The sequence below is a fragment of the Trichechus manatus genome, unplaced genomic scaffold (genome assembly GCF_000243295.1).
Source record: "Trichechus manatus latirostris isolate Lorelei unplaced genomic scaffold, TriManLat1.0 scaffold00161, whole genome shotgun sequence".
In the NCBI taxonomy this organism is placed as follows: Eukaryota; Metazoa; Chordata; class Mammalia; order Sirenia; family Trichechidae; genus Trichechus; species Trichechus manatus.
Genome location: NW_004444097.1, coordinates 5,035,825 through 5,062,701, shown reverse-complemented (window position 1 = coordinate 5,062,701; position 26,877 = coordinate 5,035,825). Strand labels below are relative to the sequence as shown.

Here is a 26,877-nt window from a genome sequence, read left to right as displayed (position 1 = left end):
CGTCATTTGATTCCTTGACTGTTGCTTCCATGGGTGTTGATGGTGGATGCAAGTAAAATGAAATCCTTGACAACTTCAATTGTTTCTCCGTTTGTCATGATGTTGCTTATTGGTTCAGTTGTGAGGATTTTTGTTTTCTTTATATTGAGGTGTAATCCATACTGAAGGCTGTGGTCTTTGGTCTTCATCAGTAAGTCCTTCAAGTCCTCTTTACTTCCAGCAAGCATGATTGTGTCATCTGCCTATCACAGGTTGTTAATGAGTCTTCCTCCAATCCTGATGCCCCACTTCTCTTCATATAGTCCAACTTCTCGTTTTATTTGCTTAGCATACAGATTGAAAATAAGTATGGTGAAAGGATACAACCCTGACACACACCTTTCCTGACTTTAAACCATGCAGTATCCCCTTGTTCTGTTTGGATGACTGCCTCTTGATCTATGTACAAGTTTCTCAGGAGCACAATTAAGTGTTCTGGAATTTCTGTTCTTTGAAATGTTATCCATAATTTGTTATGATCCACACAGTTGAATGCCATTGAATACTCAATAACAAAGGGAAACATCTTTCTAATACTCTCTGCTTTCAGCCAAGATCCATCTAACGTCAACGGTGATCTCCTTTGTACCATATCCTCTTCTGAATCCGGCTTGAATTTCTGGCAGGTCCAAAAGAAACCCACATAAATGGAAAAAAACCACACTCATGGATAGGAAGACTCAGCATTGTGAAAATGTCTGTTCTATGCGAAGCAATTTACAGATATAGTACAATCCCGATCCAAATACCAACAGCATTCTTTAACAAGATGAAGAAACTAATCACCAACTTTATATGGAAAGGAAAAGACCCCGAACAAGCAAAGCATTATTGGGGGAAAAAAAAAAAAAGTAGGAGGCCTCACACTACCTGATTTCAGAACCTACTATACAGCCACAGTAATCAAAACAGCCTGATACTGGTACAGCAACAGGCACATAGACCAATGGAACAGAATCGAGATCCCAGACATAAATCCACCGACCTGTGGTCAGCTGATCTTTGACAAAGGATCAAAGTCCATTAAGTGGGAAAAAGACAGTCTTTTTAACAAATAGTGCCAGCAAAATTGGTTGTCCATCTGTAAAAAAATGAAACAGGACCCATACCTCATAAACCATATACAAAAACTGTCTGAAATGGATCCAAGACCTAAGTATAAAATCTAAAACAATAAAGGTCATAGAAGAAAAAATAGGGACAACTCAGGGGGCCCTAATACATGGCATAAATTAAATACAAACCATATCTAACAATGCACAAACACCAGAAGATAAACTAGATAAGTGGGAGCTCCTAAAAATTAAACATTACGCTCATTAAAAGACTTCACCAAAAGAGTAAAAAGAGAACCTACAGACTGGGAAAAATATTGGGCTACAACATATCCAGCAAGGGTCTAACCTCCAAAATATATAAAATACCCTAACACCTCCATAACAAAAAGACAAATAATCCAGTCAGAAAATGGGCAAAGGACAGACACTTCACCAAAGAAAACATTCAGGCAGGTAACAGACACATGAGTAAATGCTCACGATCATTAACCATTAGAGAAATACAAATTAAAACAACAATGAAATACCATCTCACCCCCAACATTATTGGCATTAATCAAAAAAAGAAAGAAAACAGAAAATAACAAATGTTGAGAGGTTGTGGGGAGATTGGAACTTTAATGCACTACTGGTGGCAATGTAAAATGGTTAAACTGCTATGGAAGACGTTATGACTCTTAAAAAGGTTGAAATAGAAATACCATATGATCCAGCAATCCCACTTCTAGGAATATATCCTAGAGAAATAAAAGCTGTCACACAAATAGACATAAGCACACCCATATTCATTGCAGCATTATTGACAGTAGCAAAAAGATGGAAACAACCTAAATGCCCGTCAACAGATGAATGAATAAACTAATTATGGTACATACACACAATGGAATACTATGCAATGATAGAGAACAATGATGAATCTGTGAAAAATCTCACAACATGGATGTATCTGAAGGGCATTATGCTGAATGAAATAAGCTGATCGCAAAAGGACAAATATTGTATGACACCCCCATTATAAAAACCCAATAAATGGTTTACACACAGAAAAAAACAATCAATTGTTACGAGGGAGGGAAGGGTTGGGGAGGAGAAGTCACTAACTAGATAATAGACAAGTGTTAACTTTGGTGAAAGGAAAGACAACACACGATATAGGGGAAGTCAGCACAACCTGACCAAGACAAAGCCAAACTTCCTAGATACATCCAAACACCTTGAGGGACCAAGTTACTGGGGCTGAGGGCTGTGGGAACCATGGTCTTGTGGATCATCTAGGTCAATGGCATAACAGTTCATAAAGAAAATGTTCTACATTCTCCTTTGCTAAGTGGTGTCTGGGGTCTTAAAAGCTTGTGAACAGCAATCTAAGATACATCTACTGGTCATATCCCATCCAGAGCAAAGGAGAATGAAGAAAACCAAAGACACAAGGAAAATATCAGTCCAAAGGACTAATGGACCACATGAACCACAGCCACCACCAGCCTGAGCCCAGAAGAACCAGATGTTGTCCGGCTACCACCACCAACCCTCTGACACGTTTCACAATAGAGAGTTCTGGGAAGAGCAGGAAAAAAAATGTAGAACAAAATTCAAATTCACAAAAAAAGACCAGACTTACTGGTCTGACAGAGACTGGTGGAACCCCCAAGACTATGGCCCCCGGACACCCAGCTAACTCAGAACTGAAGCCACTCCCAAAGTCCACCTTTCAGCCAAAGATTAGATAGGCCTTGTGATGGTTAAGATTGTATGTCAACTTGGCTAGGCCATGATTCTCAGTGTTTTGGCAGTCATATAAAAAATGTTGTGATCACTTCCCTGTTGAGATCTAGTATGTGATCATCCCTATGATGAGATCTTCTGTGAGTAGCCAGTCAGTTGAAAGGGAGTTTCCTTTGGCGTGCGGCCTGCATCCAAATGTTAGCGGATTTTCTGGCTTTTGCCTGCTCTGGATTCTGCAGTTGGCTCCTGTTTGTCTGGCCTCCGGTTCTTCGGACTTGAGCTAGCAGCTTACCTGTGGTCTTGCCTGCAAATCTTGGGATTCATCAATTTTCACAGCCTGTGAGCAAGAGCCCTGCTTTCCGACCTGCCGATCTTGGGTTCGCCAGCCCCTGCGGCCACATAAATCAGGAAAAGCCACTATCCTTATTCACACACTTGGGACGTTCCAGCCTCTACAACCACGTGAGTCATTTCCTTGATATAAATCTCTCTCTGTATATATTTATACGCTTTACTGGTTTTGCTTCTCTAGAGAACCCAGCCTAAGACAGGCCTATAAAACAAACAATAACACAGTGAGGAACATGCTTCTTAGTTCAGTCAAGTATATGACAGCAAATGGCCAACACTTGCCCAAAAACAAAGATGAGAAGGAAGGAAGGGACAGGAAAACTGGACAAATGGACAAGGGGAACCCCAGGTGTAAAGGGAAATGGGGAGCATGCTGACACGTTGTGACAATTGCAAGCAATGTCACAAAAGAATTTTTGTGTACATTTTTGAGTGAGAAACTAATTTGCGCCATAAACTTTCACCTCAAAGACAATAAAATTTAAGAAGGATGGTCATAAGTGCAGTTCATTGTAACTCAAATATGTTGTAAGTCAGGGACTACCTGTACAGTGAAATCTGCAAGAGCCAGGACTCAAAGGGGCTGACTTGTTTTTCCTGGTCTTGCAAGTTTTCAGACATGGACAGGGTGCAGCCTTACCACTTATCTGTCACTCCTTTTAGTGAAAAATATTTGAGTTTTCTTTCTCTGATAGATTTCCACCTTACGCAATTTCCGGCTTTTCCAGGTTTTACTGTAGTATGAGTCTCTACTCAAAAAGCCTTTCTGCTCAGCCGCATGATTGTCTAAGCAAAAATATCTCAAAGAATTTCCATAAATTCTGTTAGAACTAATAAGCACATTTAGCAAGGTTGCAGTATTCTTGATTAATATACAAAAATCAGTTGTATGCATATGATATAATCTAGGAATTGGAAATTGAGATCTAAAAAAAGTATCAACCGCAATGGCACGAAGAAAAGATAAGTAATAGATTTAATTCTAATAAAACATATGCAATATCTGTATGATGAAAATTATAAAACACTGATAAAAAATCAAAGATTTAAACTAATTGAGCACTAAACTATGTTCATGGATTGGAAGACTCAATATTGTTAAGATGTAAATTCTCCCCAAAGTTATTTATAGATGGATGCAATCAAAATTTCAGCAGGATTTCTTAAGAAATTGACAAGCTGATTCTAATATTTATATGAATAAGTCAAAAAGCAAGAATAGCCAAAACTATTTTGAAAAAGAACAAGTTGGAAAACTCAGACTATTTGATCTCAAGGCTTACTATACAGCTACTGTTATTAAGACATCATGGTATTTGTGAAAGGTAAAACATATAGATCAATGAAACAGAAAGTCCAGAAATAGACCCACACATATGTGACAAAACAATTTTCAATAAAGGTACAAAGACAATATAATGGAAAAACTATAGCCTTTCCAACAATTTGTGCTGGGTCTATTGGGTATCAATATGTGAAAGAAGGAGAGAAGGAAAGAGCAGGAGGGAAAGATAAAAGAAAGTAGGAGGAAGGGAAGGAAGAGAAGGAGGGGGGAAGGAAAAGAAAATGAACCTTGATCTATACCTGGCACTGTATATACAATTTAATACAAAATGTATCATAGACCCAAATGTAAAACCTAAAACCATATAGTAGACAAGTGGTAACTTTGGTGAAGGGAAAGACAACACACAATACAAGCATACTGCAGCGATAGTGCTGGTTTGATTCCAAATCACTGCAATAATGTGAATATTGCAATAAAGCAAATCACACAAATTTTTTGGCTTTCCAGTGCATATAAAAGTTATGTTTACACTCCATTGTAGTCCATTAAGTGTGCAATAGCATTATGTCTAAAAAAAAAATGTACATACCTTAATTAAAAAATGCTTTACTGGTAAAAAAGGCTAACCATCAACTAAGCCTTAAGCGAGTCATAATCTTCTTGCTAGTGGAGGGTCTTCCCTTGATATTGATGGCGCTAACTGATCAGGATGGTGATTGCTAAAGGATGGGGTGGCTGTGGCAATTTCTTAAAATAAGACAACAGTGAAGTTTGCCACATCAGTTGACTCTTCCTATCATGAAAGATTTCTCTGTAGCATGCAGTGCTGTTTGATAGCATTTTACCCACAGTAGAACTTCTTTCCAAATTGGAGTCAGTCATCTCAAACTCTGCCACTGCTTTATCAACTACGTTTATGTGATATTTAAATCTTTTGTTGTAATTTCAACAATGTTCATAGCATCTTCACTAGGAATAGATTCCATCTCAAGAAACCACTTTCTTTGCTTATCCATAAGAAGCAATTCCTCATCCATTAAAGTTTAATTATGAGATTGCAGCGATTCAGTCACATCTTCAAGTTCCACTTCTAATTCTAGTTATCTTGCTGTTTCCACCACATCTGCTATTACTTTCTCCACTGAAGTCTTGAACCCCTCGAAGTCATCCATGATGGTTGGAATCAACTTCTTCCAAACTCCTGTTAATGTTGATATTTTGACCTCTTCCCATGAATCACAAATGTTCTTAATGATATCTAGAATGGTAAATCCTTTCCACAAGGTTTTCAATTTACCTTATCCAGATCCATCAGAGGAATCACTATCTACAGCAGCGATAGCCTTATGAAATGTATTTCCTAAATAATAAGACTTGAAAGTCGAAATTACTCCTTGATCCATGGGCTGCAGAATGGATGTTGTGTTATCAGGCATGAAAACAACATTAATCTCTTTATACATCTCTATAAGAGCTCTTGAGTAACCAGGTGCATTGTCAGTGAGCAGTAATATTTTGAAAGGAATCTTTTTTTCTGAGCAGTAGGTCTCAACTGTGGCCTTAAAATATTCAGTAAACAATGTTGTAAATAGATAGTGTTGTCATTCAGGCTTTGTTGTTGCATTTATAGAGCACAGGCAGAGTAGATTTAGCATAATTCTTAACGGCCTAGGATTTTTTTGAATCATAAATGAACATTAGCGTCAACTTAAAGTCACCAGCTGCATTAGCCCATAACAAAGAGAGTCAGCCTGTCCTTTGAAGCTTTGAAGCCAGACATTGACTTCTCATCTCTAGCTATGAAAGTTCTAGATGGCATCTTCTTCTGATATAAGGCTGTTTCGTCTACAGTGAAAATCTGTTGTTTAGTGTAGCCACCTTCATCAATTATCTTAACTAGATTTTCTGGATAACTTGCTGTAGCTTCTACATCAGCACTTGCTGCTTCACCTTGCACTTTTATGTTATGAAGACGACTTCTTTCCTTAAGACTCATGAACCAATCTCGACTAGCTTCAGACTTTTTTTCTGCAGCTTCCTCACCTCTCTCCACCTTCATAGAATTGAACAGAGTTAGGGCCTTGCTCTGGATTAGGCTTTGGCTTAAGGGAATATTGTGGCTCGTTTGATCTTCTATCCAGACCACTAAAACTTTCTCCATATCAGCAATAAGGCTGTTTCGCTTTCTTATCATTTGTGTTGTCACTGGAGTAGCACTTTTAATTTCCTTCAAGAACTTTTCCTTTGCATTCACAACTTGGTTAACTGTCAGGCTTTCAGCCTATCTTGGCTTTCGACATGCCTTCCTCACTAAGTTTAATCATTCCTAGCTTTCAATTTAAAGTGATTTTAAACTTCCTGTCTTAGTCATCTAGTGCTGCTCTAACAGAAATACCACAGGTAGATGGTTTTAACAAAGATAAATTTATTCTTTCACAGTCCAGTAGGCTACAGGTCCAAATTCAGGGCATCAACTCCAGGAGAAGTCTTTCTCTATCTGTCAGCTCTGGAGGAAGATCCTTGTGATACATCAGTCTTCCTTTGGTCTGGGAGATTCTCTGCACAGGAACCTCGGGTCCAAAGGACGCGCTCTGCTCCTAGCACTGCTTTCTTGGTGGTATTATGTTCCCATGTGTCTCTGCTTGCTCCTCTCTTTTATATCTCAAAAGAGATTGGATTAAGACACTCTCTAATCTTGTAAACCTCATCAGTATAACCTCATCATAGTGATAGAGTTTACAACACATAAGGAAATCACATCAGATTTACAAAATGGTATACAATACTGGGAATCATGACTCAGCCAAGTTGACAGGTGTTTTGGGAGGACACAATCCAATCCATGGCACTTCGTTTCACTTGAACACTTAGAGGTCATTGTAGGTTATTAATTGGCCTAATTTCAGTACTGTTGGGTCTCAGGTAATAGGGAGAGGGAGAGATACAGGGGAATGGCCTGTCAGTAGGTAGTCAGAACACACACAACGTATCAATTAAGTTCGCCATCTTATATGGGCATGGTCTGTGACACCCCAAACAATTACAGTAGTAACATCAAAGATCACTGATCACAGATCAAAATAACAGATGTAATAATAATGAAAAGTTTGAAATATTTTATAATTACCAAAATGTGCCACAGAAACATGAAGTGAGCACATGCTGTTGGAAAAATGGCACCAATAGACTTGCTGGACACAGGGTTGCCGCAAACCTTCAGTTTGTAAAAAACACAATATCTGCAAAGTGCAATAAAGTGAAGTGCAATAAAGTGAGGTATGCTTGTATAGGGAAGTCAGCGCAACTTGACCAAGGCAAAGTCATAGAAGCTTCCTTGACACATCCAAACACTTGGAGGGGACTGATTTACTGAGGCTGTCTCCAGTGACATCAAAGTTAATTGGCATAATATAGTTTATAAAGAAAATTTTCTGTATCCTACTTAGTTGAGTAGCATATGGGAGTCTTAAAAGCCTGCAAGTAGCCATCTAAGATACATCTGTTGGTCCCTTCCCATCCGGAGCAAAGGAGAATGAAGAAAACCAAAGATACAAGGAAAATATTAGTCCAAAGGACTAATGGACCACATAGACCACATGAACCACAGCTTCCACCAGCCTGAAGCCAGAAGAACTAGATGGTACCCAGCTACTACCACCCACCTGGACAGAGTGGGAGAAAAATGTAGAATAAAATTCTAATTCACATAAGAAGCCCAGACTTACTGGTCTGACAGAGACTGTAGGAGCCCCCAAGACTATGGCCCCCGGGCACCCTACTAACTCAGAACTGAAGCCACTCCTGAAGTTCACCTTTTAGCCAAAGGTTAGAGAGGCCTATAAAACAAAGAGTAACACAGTGAGGAACATGCTTCTTGGTTCAGTCAAGTATATGAGACCAAATGGGCAAGACTTGCCAAAAGCAAAGATGAGAATGCAGGAAGGGACAGGAAAACAGGACCAATGAACATGGGGAACCCGGGGTGGAAAAGGAAAGGGAGAAAGTGCTGACACATTACAGGGATTGCAACCAATGTCAGAAAACAATTTGTATATAAATTTTTGGATGAGAAACTAACTTGTACTGTAAACTTTCACCTAGAGTACAATAAAATTAAGAAAAAAGAACTTCTGCTTTCCAAAAAGATTTAAGAGAATGAAAAGATAAGCACATACTGAGAGAAAATATTTTCAGGTCATGTATCTGAGAAAGGACTTGTACCCAGAAGATACAAAGAACTCTCAAAACTCATTAACAAACCAATAGGAAAATAAATGGGCAAAAAATTTGAACACACACTTCACTAAAGATACTTAGATGGCAAATAAGGAGATGAAAATGTGCTTGACATTATTAGTCATTAAAAATGCAATGAGAAACCACCACACACATATTAGAATGGAAGAAAACCAGAAAACCCGTTGCCGTTGAGTCAGTTCCGACTCACAGTGACCCTATAAGACAGAATAGAACTGCCCCAAAGGGTTTCCAGGGAGCAGCTGGTAGATTTGAACTGCCGACCTTTTTGGTTAGTAGCCAAGCTCTTGACCACTGCACCACCAGGGCTCCAGAGTGGAAGAGGAAAACAAAATATACAATACAAAATACCACAATGTAGAGCAACTGAAACATTGCTGATGGGAATGCAAAATGATAATAACCACTTCAGAAAACAGTTTGGCAGTTTATTGTAAAGTTAAATATACACTTATGATACAATCCAGTAATCTCACTCCTAGGTGTTTATCCATGTGAAATAAAAATGTATGTTCACACAGAAACCTGTATGCAAATGTTTATGACAGCTTTATTCATAATCGCCCCAAACTGGAAACAGCCCAATGTTCTCAAATATGAAAAGGAATATAAGAGACATGTAGGATAAGGTGAAAAGCTCTAACCTGAGTCTGATTGCAGTTCTGGAAGAGAATTGACAGTATGTGGTAGAAATTGTCCCTCAATGGAAATCAAACTATGATACATCCATACAATGGAATAGTACTCGCCAATAGAAAGGAACAAACTACTGATACATGCAATGACATGAATGAATCTCAAATGCACCATACTAAGTGAAAGAAGACAGAACCAAATGTTACATATTGTATTAATCCATTTATCAGACATTCTGAAAAAGATAAAATTGTAGGAATAGAAAAATGGTTGCCACAGGCTGGGATATGGGAAGGGATTGACTATAAGGGGCAGCATAAAGGAATTATTAGGGGTGATGGAACTGTTCTATATCTTAAATTGTGATAGTCTTTACACAATTGTGTTTGCCAAAATTCATACAGTTGTACACCAAAAAGTGTAAAGTTTACTGTATATATGTAAAGAGAATTAAAAGAAATTAAAGAGAAAAAATTTCAGTGCACAAGTTTATCATCAGATTAGTCACACCTAAGGAGATAATTAGGGTATTGGAAAATAGGACCTGAAGAAATGATGCAAAACTCAGCAGAGATAAATAAAAGTATGAAATATGGAAGGGAATATAGGAGACATGGAAGATGAAGTGAGAACGTCTCTAACATGAGTCTGATTGCAGTTCTAGAAGAGAATGTGGCAGAGAGAATATTGAAGGCTTATTAGCTAAACTTTTCAGTACTGATGGAAGTCATCTAATCATATTTCCAAGATGTCCAGGAAGTCCCAAACAAAGTAAAAATTTTAAAATCTATAGCTATATACATAAGAAATATGAGCAAATCTTAAGAAAAGAAAAAAGATATCACCTTAAAGTGAACAATAATTAGATTGGTAGGTGATGTCTCTACAACAGCAACAGAAGCAAGAATACAATAGAATGGTATCTTGTGTTCTGAGAAAAGACCTATCAGTCTAAAATTCCATATCCAGCAAATATATCTTCCACAAACAAGGGTGGGAAAATGAGACCATTTAAGAAAAACAAAAACTGGGAGTTTGCCATTTGCAGACCTTTCCTAAAGGAAGATCTGAAAAATTTATTTTAGACAGTAAGAAAATTATTTCAGATGAAAGGTCTAAGATGTATGATGGGATGAAGATATAAGGAAGTGATAAACGTGGTAAATCTAAAGACTTGTTGACCATTTAAAAGAATAAGAATAATGCCTTTTAGGTTGAGAAAAAGAATTATATAGAAGAAAATTATATCATAAAAGTTAGGAGGGGTGATTCATTTATAATGCAATAGGAGGGTAAAGGTATTGATTAACTTTGGACTAGGTTAAGTATTTTGCAAGTTAAGTTTCTACAGTTGCAATTAAAAGAATAAAAGAGTTTATAACTTTCAAAAGAGTAGAAGTTAATCAAGTGGGAAAAATCCAGGAGAAAAAAGATAGGACAAATAGAAAGTACAAAATAAGGTGGTAGAAATAAAGCCAAATATACTCATAATTGCAATAATTGTAACTATACAGGAAAAAGACACAGATTTTCACGCTGGGGGGGAACCCTATAGAAATTTATAGGAGTCACATGTACAATGTAAGGATATGGAAATATTCAAAGTAAAAGAATGGAGAAAGGTATGCGGAGCAAATACAAATCACACAATAACTGGTGTAAATATATATCATCCAAAATATGCTTCAAATGGGAGAAATTGATAGAGATAGAGGGCAACTGCATAATTATAAAAATTTAATTCATTGTAATTATGAAAATCATTATCATAATTATAAAAGACTTAATTCTAACCTTGCATATACCTAAAACATAGCCTCAAAATAGAGCAAAACTGAAAGACCCACCAGAAGAAATAGAGAAATCTACCATAAAAATGAGAGTCTTTAGCATAGTTCTCTCAGTATTTGATAGTGAGCAAACAAACAAAAAATTATAAGGGTATAGAAAGTTTGAAACAACTCAATAAACTTAATATGATGGCTACTTAGGTATTACGAATGCCCAACAGCTGCAGGGCATTTTCTTTTCAAGAGCACAGAAAACATTTATAAAAATTACCATATTGATTTGCTACGTAGTCTTACATGTAGAAGGAGCCCTGGTGGCACAGTGGTTAAAGGCTTGGCTGCTAACTAATCAATCAAATGGTCAGCGGTTGGAACTCACCCGCTGCTCAGTGGGAAGATGATGTGGCAGTTGACTTCCCTAAAGATTTACAGTCTTGGAAACTCTATGGGGCAGTTCCGTTCTGTCCTATAGGGTCACTATGAGTCAGAATCGATTCCATGGCAGTGGATTTGGGTTTTTTTGGTTTTCTTCTCTGTAGGTAAATATAGTGTGAGCACTAGGTTGAATCGTATGAATCCAAAGACATATCCTGGAACTTTCTGTCTTGGGAAAATTTATTTTCTCTTGTTCATACGTAAAACCAAAACCAAACCCACTTCCATGGAGTTGATTCCCACTCTTAGCAACCCTATAGGACAGACTAGAACTGCCCCACAGGATTTCCAAGGCTGTAAATCTTTTATGGAAGCAGTCTGCCACATCTTGATCTCTCAAAGAGCATCTGGTGGGTTCAAACCGCCAGCCTTTCGGTTGATTAGTTAGCAGCCAAGCCTTTTAACCACTGCACCACCAGGGCTCCTTTTCATACATGCTAAGTGTAAATTGTATACTTGAAATATGCTGACTTTCTTGAATAGTAATTTTTTTTCCTTCCTTACTTTTTGAACACTTTTCAAAGCACTATTTCATCTATATAATGGGAATATATACATCCTTCACAGCATTGTGTGAAAATTAAATCATATATATCTTAGAACTACTGCCTATTATGTAAGTGATCAAGAATTGTTACTGTTAACATTATTATTTTTGCTTTTATCTTCCATAAACTTACTACACAGTTATGAGAGCTGTATTGGAAGTTAGAAGACCTGGATTCTAGTCTGTCTCCCTGTTATTTAACTGTATAACCTTAAATAATTCTCTTTTTGAGCGTCAGTGCAGTCTTTAAAATAGAGGGACTTGTACTAGATAATGTTTAACTCCCGTTGTAGGTGTAAGGTATTTATACATCCAACCTCATTTGGCTTGCTAATTTCATGGAAAACTATCACTAAATTTTATCATTTTTGGTTTGTTACCGAAAATTATTAATACCAGTTTTAGTTTCTACGATTAACATCATAAATGCATTTGGACTCTTTAATTCATCTTTACTGCTTAATTCATGGATTTGGACTCTATTCCATCTCTTCTTGACTTGAGAGAGCTAGACTTCTGAGTGCTAGATTAGGACTTTAATACTGACATTGTTCATATCTATGTATTTTTTCCTTCTTACAACATATTTACTTTGTTTCCAGTTTAACTATCATGACATAATTTTAGGGTTTCTGGCTATGACTGTCTCACCCCAGAAGTTTCTTTAATCATACTATGTTACCGATAATGAAAGAATTGGGATGATTATACAACAGTAGAAGGTAACTAAATTGTAATTGCCTTCTACATTCCAACTACTATTCAAGAATTTTCATTAATTCATCAACATTTGAGTGTTTTCTGTTGACAGGCACAGTCCTGAAGGCTTGAAATACAAAGTCAAACAAAACATGATCCCTGTCTTTGTTTAATTCTCCTACACTCCTTTAAACATATACATAGATACAGATACAGATGATGTGTGTTTGACAGATGAGGAAACTAGGACTTAATTAACTTGCTCAGAGTAATGCAGCTTCTGAATAACTGAGCCAGCGTTCAAATCTAGTCTGCATAATGCCAAAACCCATACTCTTTCTGCTATACCAACTAATCTCCCTTTTAAGAATAGATAAAATTGCTGGCATTATGCAAACAGATTCTGATTTTAAATGTTGATATTAATGACTTTTAATTCCATACATATTTTGTTTTTTAAGCCTGACAGAGAAAATCAAGATTCCTTGTTTGATAGAATTTCAGAAAGTTATGTGGCGCTTTTCATGAGCATACCACTAAGTCGAAAAGATGCATTCTTACAGGTAAACTTATAGAAGTTAACAGGTTATACTAATTATTTTAGAGTGAATCAAATAATTATTTTATTTAAAACACATGTGAGAATTTTTTTTTAAAGCAAAACTGTCTGAAATAGAGTAAGTAATGATAATATTTAAAAAGCTATGCTTCTCCCCTGCCCTTACAATATTCTTTTATCTAGAAGTTTTACAGAACTTTCTTAGTGGTATAGGTATTTTGTTTGCATATTGTTCATTTGAACACTATTGCCTTATTCTATGTAGATTCTTGTCTTTTTTATTTATCTATAAAATCATTTATCATGTTTTCTTTTCCCTAATATTAGATCTTTTGATTTAAGAGAATGTAACAAGTTTATGCAGTGCCTGAGGACTCAGTACCTGTTATAGGCAAGAACAATGCACACGTTTTTTAATCAAATGCTTACTTCACTTTTCTCTTGTTAGGCTAACTAATGAATAGGATTGAATAAAATAATTTATGTCCTTGATTAATGTGAAATGAAGATGTGTAGAATTTCGTTGGTATTTTTAAGTTTAAACATCTAGCATTTCAAAGCAGGACCCATGGTCAAATACTTTGTTGCACTGGCATTTGTAAATCAGAAATACACAAGTATCTTGAAATCAGTAGATGTTTTCATGGATAACATGAACCTAAAATAAAAACAGTTAAATGTCCTTCACAATGAGAATATAAACAAACCTAAATTCACTAATTTGCTAATTATTTATGTTCAATCTTGACCTGTTTCACTCACTCACAAACATGTATGTAAAAGTGTGGTAGAGGGAATAAGGAGTGGACTGGGAATAAGGAGACTTGGCTCCATGTCTGGAATCTGCTTCTAATTACCTGGGTGATGGTGGCAAATGACTTAACCTCTCAGGTTCACAGCTGGGTTGTCTGTCAGTTGAAGAGATTGGATTAGATTTGTGATTCATAAATTGTTGTCTTGTTGAACAGTGATGTTCTGAGAGATAGGCTAAGTTTTTCTGCTGCTAATATTGAAATTGCTTTTTCTTATTTGCAGGAAGAAGTTAGTTAATGGTTAGGAGTTTTGCAATTAAATTGTCTAGAGATGATAAAACCAGCTGTTTCTCCTACCCATACTCATTCAGCTAGTCTCTCCTTTGGTGGTGTTCATACTGACATATATTTACTGACTATTTCTAGCCTACGTACATGTTTGGCGATATCAAGAATGCTTTAACACAAGGCTCTTAAGAATAAGAGATCTATTTAATGTGGACAAAGAAAGAAGTCATGGCACCATTGTGTATCTCCCATTCTCCTATTTCTGGTCCCAGTGCAAGATACTTTTATGGTCCAGATGATGACTTTTTCTGAACAACTATTTTAAGTGCCTTTTTCCAAGAAGAAATTAGAACCTGTTGAATCAACATTCAGATCTTCATTTGAGAGTAAGAAAGATATACACCTTAATGTTTTGACCACTTGATCTGTATTCAGTCCTCTTTTAATGCTCTCTCTCTCTCTGTTTCTATGCGTCAGAACCAGACCACCTCCCTACAGGCCTACCCCTGCAGAGCTATTTAAGTAGAAGTGGAGCTTCATCTCCCATTGATCAATTTCCATTATTTTTAACTTCTTCAAATAAGTATGGGTTCAGTTACTATGGGCTCATCTTATTTATCTTACCTTAGGAAAACAAATTTATTAATATTTAAGAATAAAAAAATCTTCAGATCCTACTAATCAGTACAAATAAAGATTAACCTAAACATATTTAGTATGACTTTTATTTCTCTTTCTTCCAATATCATAAAATTATATTCCTTCAAAAATTTTCCAAACACAGCCTAACAGTTGATCTCCTTGTATCTTAATCTACTGAAGGTAGATATTCACAGAAAACTTATAGAAGTTTCTCTTATTTGCATTGTTCAACATTTTAATTTTAATCCTCACTATGATTTTATATACCACAAATATAATATGTGATAATTTCTGGTAGTAAGATGTTCATGGTTCATTCAATAACATTAAATATAATATAGCAGTATATTACATAGCTCTCCTTTCCTCCCCCCAATAAAAGCACGGGGTTCTTTAAAGAGTGCATCACTACCAGAAAGTCTCAACACTACTGGATTAGATAACTATGTTATTTTCCTATTGCTGCTGTAACAAATTATCACAGATTTAGTGGCTTAAAATGACAGAAATTTATTCTCTTGCAGTTCTGGGTGCTGTAAGTCCAAAATGGATTTTATGGGGCTAAAATCAAGATGTCAGCATGGCTTTTTCTTCTGGTGGAGGCTCCAGGGAGCATTTGTTCCTTGCCCCTTCCAGATTCTGGTGGCTGCCAGCATTCCTTGACTTGTGGCTGCATCACTTCCATCTCTGTTTCCATCATCACATTGCCTTCTCTTCTGTAGTTAAATTTCCCCCAGATTCCCTCTTATAAAGACATTTGTGATTACATTTAAGGATCACCAGATAATACAGAATAATCTCCTCATCTCAAGATATTTGATTTAATCACATCTACAAAGTGCCTTTTCCCATATAAAGTAACATTCACAGATTCCAGGTTTAGAATGTGTATATCTTTGTGGGCAATTATTAAGACATTAAGTGTTCTCTAATATCCCTTCCAGTTCTAAAATTTTACATTATTAAAAGCTTAGATTGTGGTTGTAAATATTTATCTGAATTCATAATATCAAAATACTGACTATAAATTGTTAAAATACTTATTACTATAAAAATATGATATCTTTCTGTTTTTAGTCACTCCCTAAGAGAAATTTAGTAGTTTAGAGATTTTAAGCCTAATATAATACTGCCAGTGCCATAAATTTGTTGATATCTGATCATGGTTTTAATATTTAAACAATACAGTATTCAGTACAATATATACAATAATTCATCTGAACAAGCTTTAGTTATTCAAAAATTCTTTTAACTGTGATAACCCATATACATCACTTTCTAAAAGAGAACAAGGATTGCAAGGTTAAATGGAATAGGTAAATAATAATAAGACCTTATCTTAGTTGTTAACTTCATCCTTTACCCAAATTAAAAATTTTACCAAAATGCTAACAAATAACCAAATTGACTGACTTGAGTTTCAGACTCTTCTATATTCATGTCCCTCAAGTGGTGATACAAAAAAAGTAATAAAATGGCCAAAGCAAACTATAAAAGGGGCAAGTATATTTTACAAACTAAGTAATTTTTTGGTAGCTGAGGTATGTTATATAAAATATAAAATAATTCTAATATGACTGTGTTTATTGTAGGTGTATCCTGATTGTTTGGCACAAGCTATCTATACAACATTTCAGGAAGCATTTCCAGAATCCAGTAACCTCTTTAATGATGGATTTAAAGAAGATCTAGGGTATAACATTTTTCTTTGGTTGTCAGGTATGATTATGTCAGTTAAGTATTGGTCATTATTTTGGTACCTAGAACTTTTAGATTGCACTGTTTTATTTTGAACAGGCAAAAAAAATTGTTAAGTTTATTGCTTTACAAAACATGCCATGCAGATGTCTATGTTTTAAAATAATGATGATTATTTATTTTCTTCTGAAAATTTTGTTATACCAAAATAAATATATAACTTTATAACTCTAGAAGCCAAGTAATTTTATAGATACTGCAATTATTGTAGAAAACTGAATTACCAAAGGAAAAAATTCATACCATATATATTCCACATTTGGAGGATACATATATTAAGCTGCTTTTGAAACACTACTTATTTTTACAGCACGTAATATTGGATGGAGTAAATTCTAGAGTTAGTTGGATTCCTCATAGAACATACAATTAATCATTAATCAAAGAAAATTTGTTTTTTAAATAATTGTGTGTGTGGAGATGGGAGTGGTAGGACTGAAAGGCTGAAGGAAAATAAAATTCTGTACTAAAGCATTTAGCTAGAGATTTAGATGTTGTTGTGTGCTATTGAGTCGATTCCAATTCATAGTGACCCTATAGGATAGAGTAGAACTGCTCCATAGGGTTTTCTTGGCTGTAATCTTTACAGAAGCAGATCGCCAGGTCTTTCTCCTGTGGAGCCGCTGGGTGGGCTCAAACCACCACCATTTTGGTTAGCAGCCAAGCACTTAACCATTGCACCACCAGGCTCCTTAGAGATTTAGACACTTAGGTTTAACTTTAAGGTATAATGATATGGTTTCGTATTCCTGGAATGACCTCCCCAACACTTTTTTCTAAGATTATTAGTATGAACTACCAGAAGTTATTGAGTGTTTTCAAGTAGTTCTTCTTCTAAATTCTTCAGTGTAAATGTTGACTGATTTTGGAACTACTCTGTGTCAATTCTTAGTAACCAAACCATTTCTACAATAAAATATTTTATATTTTAAGGAGTGAGCCCTTGAATGGCAAAGATTGGAAAACAACCATGACAAAACATCCTTTACACACACACACACACACAAGAATCTAACTAATTCAATTATAAGAAACAAAAAGTGAATAAGCCCAACATTCATACAAAGACACTATAAGAAAAAGATGTGATGAAAAGCAGAAAACTTTGCTACAGACCATGGTTAATTTTTTAAATATGGTGTGAGATATGGGTCCAAGTTCATTCTTTCGTAGATGGGCAGCCAGTCGTCCCAGCATCATTTATTGGAGAGATTATTCTTTTCCTATTGGATGAACTGAGCACCCTTGTCAAAAATCAATTGACTGTAGATGTATAGGTTTATTTCTAGACTCTTGATTCTATTCCATTGGTCTATGTGTCTCTCGTTATACCGGTACCAGCCAGTTTTGATTACTGTAGCTTTATAGTATGTTTTCAAATTGGGAATGTGAGTCCTCCAACTTTGTTCTTCTTTTTCAAGATTGTTTTGCTATTTCTTGTCCCTGGCAATCCCATATGACTTTAGAAACATCTTGTCAATTTCTACAAAGAACTTATCTGTGAAAAACACAGTAACAGAGATGAAAAATGCCTTTATGGACTCGTCAAATAGACCTCACACTGCCAAAGAAAGAATCCTTTAGCTTGAATAGAAATTGTCCAAATTGAAACACACAGACACAGGGCATTTGAGAGCTGTGGGACAACACCAAACAGTCTCACATATATGTAATTGCACCCAAAGGAGGAAGAGAGAGAGAAAGTAGGTGGCAGAAGAAATATTTGAAGGCATAATTGCTGAGATTTTCCAAACTGGAGAAAGGTTTGTCTTTTCAAAAAAACACCCTGGAACAACTAGATATCCATGTATTAAAAAATAAAAAATAAACCTTGATCCTATGCAGAATTAGCTGAAATGGATTATAGCTCAAAAATAAACCAACTCATTGTCATTGAGTTGATTTTGACTTATAGTGACCCCATAGAACAGAGTAGAACTGCCCCATAGAATTTCCAAGGAGTGGCTGGTGAATTTGAACTGTTGACCTTTTGGTTAGCAGCCAAGCTCTTAACCACTGCACCACCGGGGCTCCAAATAGAAAACCTAAAACCACAAAGCTTCTAGAAGAAAGCATAGGAAGAAATTTTTGTGACATTAGGTTAAGCAAAATTTCTTAGGTAGTGGCATTAAAAGCATGATGCATAAAAGAAAAACCTTCATAAATTGTACTTCATCAAAATTAAGAACTTTTGCTCCTCACAAAACACTATTAAAATAATTAAATACAAGCCACAGAGCAGGAGAAAATACAGAAATATTATAAATATTCTACAGAATTTGTATCCAGAATATATGAAGAACTTAAAATTCAGTCAAAAGAAAATAACCATCCCAATTTTAAAAATGAACAAAATATTTGAATAGGCATTTCATCAATGATAATTTATATGAATCTGATAATGCAATCCCAGATTATTGGCATAACTCAGAAAGATATAGACAACTGTCTTAGTAAATGATAGAACAAGCAAGCAAAAGGAAAACAAACAATACCCAGGAAGGGTATAGAATTAATATTTAAACAACATGATTAACAAAAACAAAGTATTGGATAGATATAGAACACTGCAACTGCAAAATACACGTTCATTTGAAGCGTACATAAAATATTTCCAAAAATTCTCCATATATTTGGCAAAACTAAAATCTCCACAGATTTCAAAACATTTAAATTACATAGAACATGCTCTCTCACCACACTGCAATGAGTTAGAAACCATGACAACAAACAAACAAATAGAAAAGTTTTCATGTGTTTGGAAAGTAAGGAATACATGCCTAAATAACCCATTGGTCAAAGAAGAAATCATAATGGAAATTAAAAAATAGTTTTGAGCTAAATGACAAAAAATAAAAAGTACATATAAAAATATATAAGATGTCAGCTAAAGTGACTTTTAGAGGGTAGTTTGTGCCCCTGCATGTATATATTAAAAAGAATAAAGGCTGAAGATCAGTAATCTAACCATTGTTCTCAAGATAGATGAAACCAATCCTTCAGCCTTTTAATTTTTTAGGTGTGAATTCTCTATATTATACCCAAAAAGAGAGAAGAGAGAAAAAGTATGGGAGGAAATAATTGAAGAAGTACTTCAAGAAAATTCACCAGACACGAAAGACTTGATTTTCCAATCTGAAAGGGATTATTCAGTGCTTTGAACAATGGATAAAAATAGATGCACACAACAACACATTACAGGGTATGTGCCGCATAACGTCAGTTCGGGCAACATCCAACCGCATATACATCATGAATCCCATAAGGTTATAACAGAGTTCGGAAAACCTGATCGGAGAACAGGATGTAGCAGATATACTTTGCCAAGTACTGTAGATCCTATATATCTCTCATTAGCTCTCCATGTCCCAGATCAGTCCCGGCCCTGGGACGATAGGGGGTGGGGGTGCCAGTGCCCAACCATGCTGCCCATCTCACTGCTCTAGCCTCAGACAAGGACTATGCAGACATTGCTAGAGCCACCAAGGGGGATGCCCCCGTGAAGCCACTGCCCCAGTTGGCCAGGGTGCCCTGCATATCACACCTGGGCCCGGGACTGTGGATCGTCCCGCAGTGGTAGCTGCTGTGGTGGTGGTGGGAGGAGGAACAGGAAAGACGGCCGGGGGGGGGAGAAGGTGGAGGAGGTGTGGGTGGGGCTAGAAGAGTTTAAAGCTTATTGGGGGCCAAGGAAAGCAGGCAGAGAGGAAGAAGGGAAGGGAGTCAGTGGCATGGCTGGAGGCAGCTCGCTAGACAGCAACTGCATGCTTTGGTGGTGGTCAGATGCGGCTCCCGGAGACCGGACAGCACCCACACAGGACCAGTGGTAGCAGAGCCAAAGTTTTCAAGCAGTTGTTTAGCACAGCTGCTATGGCGCAGGTCTTGGGCCTTCCTGGTGATCGTCCTGTGTGCCTCTGTCCTGTATATAATATGGTGTTCTCACAATGTCCAAATCACATAACAGCCTATTCCATAGAATATATGATGGATGTTAAGCGACACGTTCCTGTATTGTGAAATCTCAGAACTCTGAGACAGAGAAAATACTAAAAATTTTCAGGGAAGAGAAGGATCAAGAAACAGAGTGGTGTGAGCCTTCTTATCAAAAACTCTGAAAGTTAGAAGACAATGGAACAATATCTTAAAAATTCTGAGCTAAAATTATTCACAAAATAGAACCCTACACCAAATTATCAAGTAAGTGTAAGGGTTAACTAAACACATTTTCAGATATGCAAGCCCTAACAAAAGCTACTTTGCATATGTCCTTTCTTATGAAGGTATTGGAAGAGACACACCAACAAAATAAAGAGTAAATTAAGGAAGAGAACAAGATGGGATCCAAGAAATAGAAGCTGTAACAGAAGGAGCATTTGAATCCCCAAAAATCTTGAAGGGGGCTCCCAGGATGACAGCTATACACTGAGCACAATAAAAAAATTGTTCATACTGAGGCACACTAGAAGGCTTTGAGAGAGATGTCTCTAAGAACATTAAATTCAGAAAATATCTAATGCATTTGAAGTTATTCAGAAGCAATTTAAATAGTTAGGAGGTGGGGAGGAGTTTGGAGCTAAATTAATTATAAATATATAGAAAATAAGGAAACAAGAATATCTGACAGTTATTAACTTCAGGGAAAAGAGTTTTTTTTCAAGAAAGTGATGTTTACCAAATGGCTTAACTGTGAATTAGGGTTTTACATGTAAATATGAATAGGGTTTTAATGTAAATACTGACATTCACCCAGTGAAAATTTTAATTTAACACTTTTGAGATTGTGTGAATAGAAATTGAGCTTATGCTGATGGTGAGAGAAGAGGATGAAAGATTGCTAAAGCCTTATGTTCCATAGTGCAGTGTCAATAGATGCTGCCTGTCTTAGTCGTCTAGTGCTGTGTCTTAGTCATCTAGTGCTGCTCTAACAGAAGTACCACAAGTGGATGGCTTTAACAAAGAGAAATTTATTTCCTCACAGTTAAAGTAGGCTAAAAGTCCAAATTCAGGGCGTCAGCTCCAGGGGGAGGCTTTTTCTCTCTGTCGGCCTTCTTCTGTTCAGTGTTCCCCTGGACTAGGAGCTTCTCTGCGCAGGGACCCCAGTCCAAAGGACCTGCTCTGCTCCCGGCACTACTTTCTTGATGGTATGAGGTCCCCCATTCTCTGCTTGCTTCCCTTTCCTTTTATCTCTTACAAGAGATAAAAGGTGGTGCAGGCCACACCCCAGGGAAACTCCCTTTACATTGGATCAGGGATGTGACCTGAGTAAGGGTGGTGTTACAATTCCACTCTAATGCTCTTTAACAAAATTACAAACACAAAATGGAGGACAGCCCCACAATTCTGGGAATCATGGCCTAGCCAAATTGTTACACACATTTTTTGGGGGACACAGTTCAATCCATGACATGCTGCTCTAACAGAAATACCACAAGTGGATGGATTTAACAAGGAGAAATTTACTGTCTCACAGTCTAGTAGGCTACAAGTCTAAATTGAGGACGTCAGCTCCAGGGGAGGGCTTTCTCTCTCTCTGTCGGCCTTCTCATTGACCTTCCCCTGGACTAGGAGCTTCTCCATGCAGGGACCAACCCTGGGTCCAAAGGACAAGCTCAGCTCCTGGCACTACTTTCTTGGTGGTATAGATCCCCCCATCTCTCTGCTTCCTTCCCTTTTATCTCTTGTAAGATAAAAGATGGTGAAGGCCACACCACAGGGAAACTCCCTTCACATTGGATCAGGGATGTGACCTTAGTAAGGGTGTTACAATCCCACCCTATTCTTCTTTAACATAAAATTACAATCACAAAATTGAGGACAACCACACTATACTGGGAATCATGGCCTAACCAATTTGACACATATTTTTTGGGGGACAAAATTCAATCCATGACACTGCCTAAAGTGAAAACATCAAGAAGTTGCAATAGAATCAGGGGGCCAAGATGACAGAGTAGTCAGACGCTTCTGGTGGACCCTCTTACAACAAAGAATCTAAAAAACAAGTGAATCGATTATATATGACAGTCCAGGAGCCCTGAACATCAAAGGGAAAGTTGAGGAACCAGACTGAGTGGCAGGGGGAGGGAGAGATGGTTCAGAAGCAGTGAGGAGTTGCCAGACCTGACACGGTGAGAGCCTGAACCCTTCAGGCCTGATCAGCTCGGGGGTGAGCAGTGAGGCAGGCAAGCAGCAGTGCTTGGGAGGAGTATTCTGCCCTGGGAGAGATCCCAGCAGAGAGTCAGCTCGGCCACGCAGAACCAGTGAGAAGCAGCCCTCATCAGCAAAAGATAAGTACATGTGTCCGGCCAACCGCACGGATAAAAAACACCCCCCTTATGGAAAAACCTCTCTCCCATTTACCTCCCCACTCCCTGTTCTGCACGGTGTCCCAGACTGGCTTCAGCAATTGCTGAACCCTCGGGGCTGGAAGTAGGATCTGTAACACGTTCTGAGCCATTCTCCTGGCCTTGGAGAGTGAACAAATTAACAAACGGGAAAAAATCAACTGCTGGCTCCCCTAAGCCAGGAACTCAGAGTAGACACAGCTCCTTTGCCTAGGCAGAGGCATAAGGGATCTATGGACATTGAGTGCCTTTCCCCCTGCATAGACTTGTGCGGACCCATTTCAACAGCGTAGGCCCTCATTACTGCAGTACAACAGAGTATATACCTGAAATCTAACTTCAGCTGTTTCACCTGTAAAGTGGCAGGTTCATGACATTTGGCACTGCTTTGCCCATTAAGCAGGGTCTTCACCTACCCACATCAGGGATATGAGGATTGCTGGCTCCACCCATACCACCTAGCCACCTGCGATAGGGGCCCCAGAATAAGAGGTGCCCCCAGTCCTTACAGCCAACAGCATTGGGTGCTAATAGTCCGGCTGCAAAACCCACCCACCTATGCGCTCTAGGGAATAGGGACACGCCTTGCTCCTGGACACTCAGGAGCAGCTGTCAGCCCTGTGCCAGGCTCAGAGTGTGTCCCCCTGCTGCAGCTGGATGCCTATGCCAATACCAATCACCCATGCCTGTTTAGGACTGTAAGTGAGAGCTTGCACTACACACTTGGTAGGCAACTGCCTGGACGCTTGAGCTGAATCCACACAGGAGGAGTGGGCGGACTCCTGAGCTCACATACTTAGTGGCAGGTCTGGCCACCTGGTGGTAGGACATTGGAGCTTCAGGGGCGCCACTGATCAGGCTAGCTGACACGAGCAGCCTATTTGGGCATATCAAAACAAGCTAGGACACAGCAAGTGAACATAAAATAAATAAATAACTTATTGATGGCTCAGAGAGAACAGTTAATGTCAAATCACATAAAGAGGCAGTCCATGATGGCTTCAGCAAGCTGCCAAAATAAAGAATCTAGAAATTTTCCAGAGGAGGAAAATTTCTTGGATTTACCAGAGGTAGAATATGAGAGATTAATATACAGAACACTTCAAGAGATTAGGAAGGAAATTAAGCAAAACGCGCAACATGCAATAGAGGAAATTAAAAACATTAGAGAAGAGCATAATGACAAATTTAGCAGGCTGCAAGAATCCAAAGAGAGAGAGCAATCAGAAATCCAGAAGATTACCAATAAAATTTCAGAATTAGACAACTCAATAGAAAGTCATAGGAGCAGAACTCAGGCAATGGAAGTCAGAATTAGTGAGATTGAAGATAAAGTACTTGACACCAACTTATTTGAGGAAAAATCAGACAAAAGCATTTAAAAAAATGAAGAAACCCTAAGAATTATGTGGGACTCTATTGAGAGGAATAACTTACAAGTGATTGGAGTACCAGAATGGAGGAGGATAACAGAAAATACAGAGAGAATTGTTGAAGATTTGTTGGCAGAAAACTTCCTTGATATCGTGAAAGATGACAAGATATCTATCCAAGATACTCACTGAACCCCACATGAGGTAGATCCCAAAAGTAAGTCACCAAGACATATTATAATCAAACTTGCCCAAACCAAAGATAAGGAGAGAATTTTAAGAGCAGCTAGGGCTAATCAAAAAGTCATCTACAAAGGAGAGTAAGTAAGAATAAGCTTGGACTACTCAGCAGAAACCATGCAGGCAAGAAGGCAATGGGATGACATATATAAAGCATTGAAAGAAAAAAATTGCCAGCCAAGAATTATATATCCGGCAAAACTGTCTCTCAAGTATGATGGTGAAATTAGGGCATTTCCAAATAAACAAAAGTTTAGAGAATTTGCAAAAACTGAACCAAAATTACAAAAAATACTAAAGGGAGTCCTCCAGTTAGAAAATCAGTAACATCAGATAACAACCCAAGACTAGAACACAGGACAGAGCAACGAGATATCAACCCAGATAGGGAAGTCATACAAATAAACTAAAGCTAGAACACTGAAAATAGAGAAACAGATGTCAATATGTAAGAGATGACAACATTAAAACAAAAAAGAGGGACTAAAAAATGTAGACACAGATTTTTCATATGAAGAGGAAGTCAAGGCAATATAAACAAATAAAAGACTGGTATAAACTAAGAAAAATAGGGGTAAATCTTAAGGTAACCACAAAGGAAACTAACAATCCTACAAGTCAGAATAAAAAACTAGAAACATATAGACTCAGAAAATACAAAATCAACAACAATGAAAAAGATGAAAAGAAAACACATAAAGAAAAATGACTCAGCACAGAAAATTAAGTGGAACAAAGAAACTGTCAAAAACACACAAAGACATCAAAATGACAGCACTAAACTCATACCTATCAGTAATTACGCTCAATGTAAATGGACTAAATGCACCAATAAAGAGACAGTGGCAGAATGGATAAAGAAAACACAATCTGTCTATATGCTGCCTATAAGAGACACACCTTAGACTCAAAGACATAAGCAAACTAAAACTCAAAGGATGGAAAAAAATATATCAAGCAAACAACACTCAAAAAAGGGCAGGAATGGCAATATTAATCTCCGACAAAATAGACTTTAAAGTAAAATCCACCACAAAGGATAGGGAAGGACGCTATATAATGATTAAAGGGTCAGTACACCAGGAACACAAAACTGTAATAAATATTTACACACCCAACGACAGAGCTCCAAAATACATAAACTCTAACAGCATTGAAAAGAGAGGTTGACAGCTCCTCACCACTTTTGGCGAAGGACAGAACATCCAGAAACAAGCTCAACAAAGACACGGAAGATCTAAATGGTGCAATCAACCAACTTGATCTCAGACATACACCCAACACTCTACCAAACAACAGCCAAGTATACTTTTTTTTCCAGTGCACATGGAACATTCTCCAGAATATACGACATATTAGTCCATAAAGCAAGTTTTAACAAAATCCAAAGCATCAAAATATTACAAAGCATCTTTTCTGACCATAAAGCCTAACAGAAAAAGCAAGGGAAAAAAATCAAGCACATTGGAACTGAACAACACCTTGCTCAAAAACTACTGGGTTATAGAAGAAATTAAGGATGGATTAAAGAAATTCATAGACTCAAACGAGAATGAAAACACATCCTATCAGAACCTTTGGGACACAGCAAAAGCAGTGCTCAGAGGTCGATTTATAGCAATAAATGCACACATCCAGAAAGAAGAAATGACCTTAATCAAACCATTAACCCTACGACTGAAACAAGTAGAAACAGACCAGCAAAAGAAGCCATCGGGCACCAGAAGAAAGGAAATAATAAGAATTAGAGCAGAATTACATTAAACAGAGAACAGAAAAACAATTGAAGGAGTTAACAAGGCCAAAAGCTGGTTGTTTGAAAACATCAACAAAATTGATGAACCATTGGCCAGACCAACAAAAAAACAGGAGAGAAAGCAGATAACCCATATAAGAAATGAGATGGTGACATCAAAACAGACCCAACTGAAAATTAAAAGAATCATAACAGAATAGTATGAAAAATTGTACACTAACAAATTTGAAAACCTAGAGGAAATGGACAAATTTCTAAACACTCACTACCTACCTAAACTAACATAAACAGAGGTAGAACAACTAAATAAACCCATAACAAAAGAAGATTGAAAAAGTAATTT

At 37.3% G+C, this 26,877-nt stretch overlaps 1 protein-coding gene across 1 annotated transcript in view; it reads left to right on the top strand.

Moving 5' to 3' along the window:
* The window catches only part of FAM227B (family with sequence similarity 227 member B), a 270,859-nt gene that overhangs the window by 50,031 nt on the left and 193,951 nt on the right, over window positions 1-26,877 (top strand). The window contains exons 8-9 of the mRNA XM_004386313.2: window positions 13,287-13,388; window positions 16,659-16,785. Of these exons, the coding sequence (XP_004386370.1) occupies window positions 13,287-13,388; window positions 16,659-16,785 (229 nt within the window). The remainder of the gene's footprint in view (window positions 1-13,286; window positions 13,389-16,658; window positions 16,786-26,877) is intronic.